Source organism: Trypanosoma theileri, assembly GCF_002087225.1.
Source record: "Trypanosoma theileri isolate Edinburgh chromosome Unknown TM35_Tth_7_V1, whole genome shotgun sequence".
Lineage (NCBI taxonomy): Eukaryota > Euglenozoa > Kinetoplastea > Trypanosomatida > Trypanosomatidae > Trypanosoma > Trypanosoma theileri.
The window spans coordinates 830,978-834,591 of NW_021639849.1; the positions used below are offsets into that span (position 1 = coordinate 830,978).

Genomic DNA, 3,614 nt, shown 5'->3' on the forward strand with positions numbered 1-3,614 from the left:
GAGACAAAGGGAGGGCGTCTACAATAACTTTTACTGTAAAGTAGTACTGTATGCCTCTATTTCAGAAGGGATGCCAAAACATGTAGAAGTACAGGCAGTACGTACGGGTGAACCAGCATCGATTGATAAGTTTGGGTTTTACGTTGTGAATGATACCACAACAGAGGCGCCAGCCAATCTGACGACTTCTGAAGAGGGAATGCTTAAGAGGGAAGAGGAATTCTGGACAAGTCGTATTTGTTGCTACCTGCGACTCTCCTTGGAATTACATAAATGTGAAGAAGAATTGAATAATAATAATAACAGTAATAGTAACAGTAATAGTAGTGATAATAGTAATGATAGTAGGTTTATAGAGGTGATGACACTCCGGCAAGCGCAGCAGCGCGTTGGGAAACAAATGCGACGTCATATTAGACTTTATAATGGTGTACTGCATGCAACTCTACGACGGTTAGTTTGGGGTTTTTTTACTGGATCACTACAGCGTCCAGCGAGTGTTATTCAATCTCATCATGCAAGGTATATTTCCCTTGCTGATATGCCTGTAGACCGGAGTGTCTCTGATGTTATTCGGTGTGATCTCAGCCGTACATTTCCAACACATTGTCTTTTTGTTGGTGACGGTTCTGTTGGACAGGTGGAATTGCGGCGTATTCTCTCTGCCTTCAGTCAACTTGACCCGGCGGTGGGATATTGTCAGGGAATGGCATTTATTGCGGCTACACTTCTCCTACACGCACCAGAGGAGGAAGCTTTTTGGATGCTTATACATCTTTCTTTTTCACCATTGTTTAGAATGCGAGAATTGTTTCTACCTGGTTTTCCACTACTGCAGGTATTCTTCGCCATCCTGCATCGATTGATTGAGCGTCTGTTACCGTCACTTCACCGGCATTTTTTAGAGACTGGAGTAGAAGCTGTTCTCTTTGCTTCTCAGTGGTTTCTTACCCTTTATACATATCAATTTCCTATCGATTTTACATCTCGCTTGTGGGATCTCTTCTTTGCGGAGGGTTGGCGGATTATGTTTATGGCGGCCATTGCCATTTTACAGGGAGAGAAGGAACAACTCATGTTGCTTGACATGGAGGAGACACTGCTGTGGCTGAAGGACTGTCACGATGGGAAGTCCACAGAGGAGATGTTGCGCCGTGTGCGTAATGTGCCGTTGACAGAAGAAGAATTCACTTCTTTATGGCGTGCTGAAGAAGAAGGGAGAGAAGAGAGATAATAATAGTGACGAAAGGATGGAAAAGAAAAGGAAAAAAAAAAAAAAAAAAACCGCTTATTGGGTTAACAGGTATTAAAGTTTGTAGCAAAATATCTTAGTTTCTCTACTGGGTGGATGGATCATATTTCCTCTGACGACATAAAGTACTTCCCCTCCTCATTTCTTTTTTTTTTTTTTATTTCTCTTTTTTTTTTTTTTTACTCTTTCTGTCTTTTTATAATATTTATATTAATGTACGTATAATCTTATATATTCCCATGTGTTTTTTTTTTCCCCCTCTCTTTCCTTTCTTTCTGTTATTTGTTGGTGATGTACAAGAGTGAAGGGAGCCCTGTTTATTAGCATCTCTTCCATAACTAGCACAGGGGAATAGAATTGAAACAAGCAAGAGAAAAAAAAAAAAGAAGTAAAAACAAAGAAAAAGAAACAAGTACAAAACAATCCGAAAAAACAAAACAAAACAAGAAATAAGTAAACCGAACCATTAAACAACTTATCAAACAACCGAGAAAACGAGGTAATACGCAACAATGGGGTCTATGCTACCAAAGCCGATTCTAAGCAAGGTCGTTGACCGAGCTGGTAGCAACTACATTGGCACCACTTGCGTTTCCGTAAATGGCTATCGCACCAGCATGGAGGATGCACATGTGATGATTGTAGAAAATGAGATGAGTCTCCTCGGTGTCTTTGACGGCCACAACGGCAGTGGCTGCAGTGAGTACATCGCCTCACACCTTCCAGGTAAAGTTAAGGCTCTCAACGGCAACTATGGCCCAACAGAGATGGAACACGTCTGTGTTTCTCTCGATCGGGAGTTTGCAAATGAAGTTGGCGACTCAAGCGGATCCACTGGTACTTTTTGTATTATTACGCGCGACTACAACGTCACTGTCTGCAATGTAGGCGACTCCCGAACTCTTATCGCACGTGATGGCCGCATTATCTTCGCAACAGAAGATCACAAACCAACCAATCTTGACGAGCGTGAGCGGATTGAGGCGAGTGGCGGGTGTGTAGTTAGCAACCGCGTTGACGGCGACTTGGCGGTCTCACGCTCCTTTGGCGACACTTCCTTTAAGCACCGCGATGTTGGGGAGGACTACAAAAACCAAAAAGTCATTGCTGTTCCAGATGTGAACAAAGTTGCCTGTCGGGCGGGGGATGTTGTCATTCTCGCATGCGATGGTGTGTTTGAGGGTTCTTTCTCCAACGAAGAGGTGGTGGGCTTTGTGCACCAACACCTGGCGAAGTGCACGGACTTGGCGGTGGTGGCGGCCCGCGTGTGCGATGAGGCCATTCGCCGCGGCAGCAAAGACAACATCTCGTGCCTCATCGCTCGGCTCAGCGACGGCACTTCCGCCGCGCGGGCATTCGGCGCCCACTCATTCCTGCCGGGCCCGCCGTTCCCCCGCACACACGAGGCCTCCCGCGTGGCCTACACGGCCATGGCGCAGTTAGCGAAGATGAGCACCGCAGAGGCCCTCAGCGCCCGCTACGCATTACTGATGGCTTACGAGCGAAAAACCCTAACGAACAAGTCACCGCTAGAACAGACAGCATTTGAGATGAGTGATGAGACCGATATTGAGACGGAGAAGAGTTTCTTTGGCAGAGGACCCGCACCAGGGAATGAGGCCGCATTTTTTCAGTCCCTAGCGGATAACGGAGGTAAATAGAAAGAGAGAGGGAGAGAGAGTGAAAGAGTATTGCCTTTTTGTAAGTAAATGGGGGAGGGGAAGGGAGGGGATGACAATGAGAAACCAAGAGTGCAAGTGATGTTAATGGTATATATAAGCCGGAGCTGAAACAGCATTATCATCCATAACCAGTGTGGTATTTAAGTGGAGATAAGTGTATGTGTATAATATACATGTTTTTATTGCATGTATGTATTTGTATGTGCGTTCGTGTGTCTGTAGAGGAAAAGAGAAAACAAGAAGAACAAAAAAAAAAACTACAATAAAGTACACACACACAAAGAGATATAGAGAGACGAACAAGTTTACATACATATATTACAAGGGTATAAAGTGAGCAAGAGGGGGAAGGGAAAGAAAGAGGTGCAAAAATAATGGAAACACTGGTGCAAAACTAAACAATATGATATATATATATATATATATATATATATATATATATATATATCGTATTTATTTATTTATTTTTATATTTCTGCAGAGAAAAGAAATACAAAAAAAAAAGGATCAAACGGAAGCCTGTGTTGGACGCACCAGCAAAGTTTTTTTTTTTTTTGAAAGCTTGCGATAAGAATGGCAAAGCCTTACTTTTTGGAACTACAGATTTATGGGTTTTGGTAAACCAAATTCTATTTCTTTTATCTTTACAGTCTGCCTAACAGTAAGTTTCTGAAAAAAGT

At 43.2% G+C, this 3,614-nt stretch overlaps 2 protein-coding genes across 2 annotated transcripts; both read left to right on the forward strand.

Annotated features, from left to right (window-relative positions):
* Position 1: 1 nt before the first annotated feature.
* On the forward strand, positions 2–1,234 carry TM35_000074700 (rab6 GTPase activating protein; the record flags this gene model as incomplete). Its single annotated transcript, XM_029023916.1, has 1 exon — positions 2–1,234. A coding segment is annotated over one exon (1,233 nt), but the record flags the coding sequence as incomplete, so codon positions are not given.
* A 530-nt stretch (positions 1,235–1,764) lies between these two features.
* On the forward strand, positions 1,765–2,913 carry TM35_000074710 (phosphatase 2C; the record flags this gene model as incomplete). Its single annotated transcript, XM_029023917.1, has 1 exon — positions 1,765–2,913. The coding sequence occupies one exon, from the start codon at positions 1,765–1,767 to the stop codon at positions 2,911–2,913; it is 1,149 nt and encodes a 382-aa protein (XP_028885113.1).
* Between the last annotated feature and the right edge of the window lie 701 nt (positions 2,914–3,614).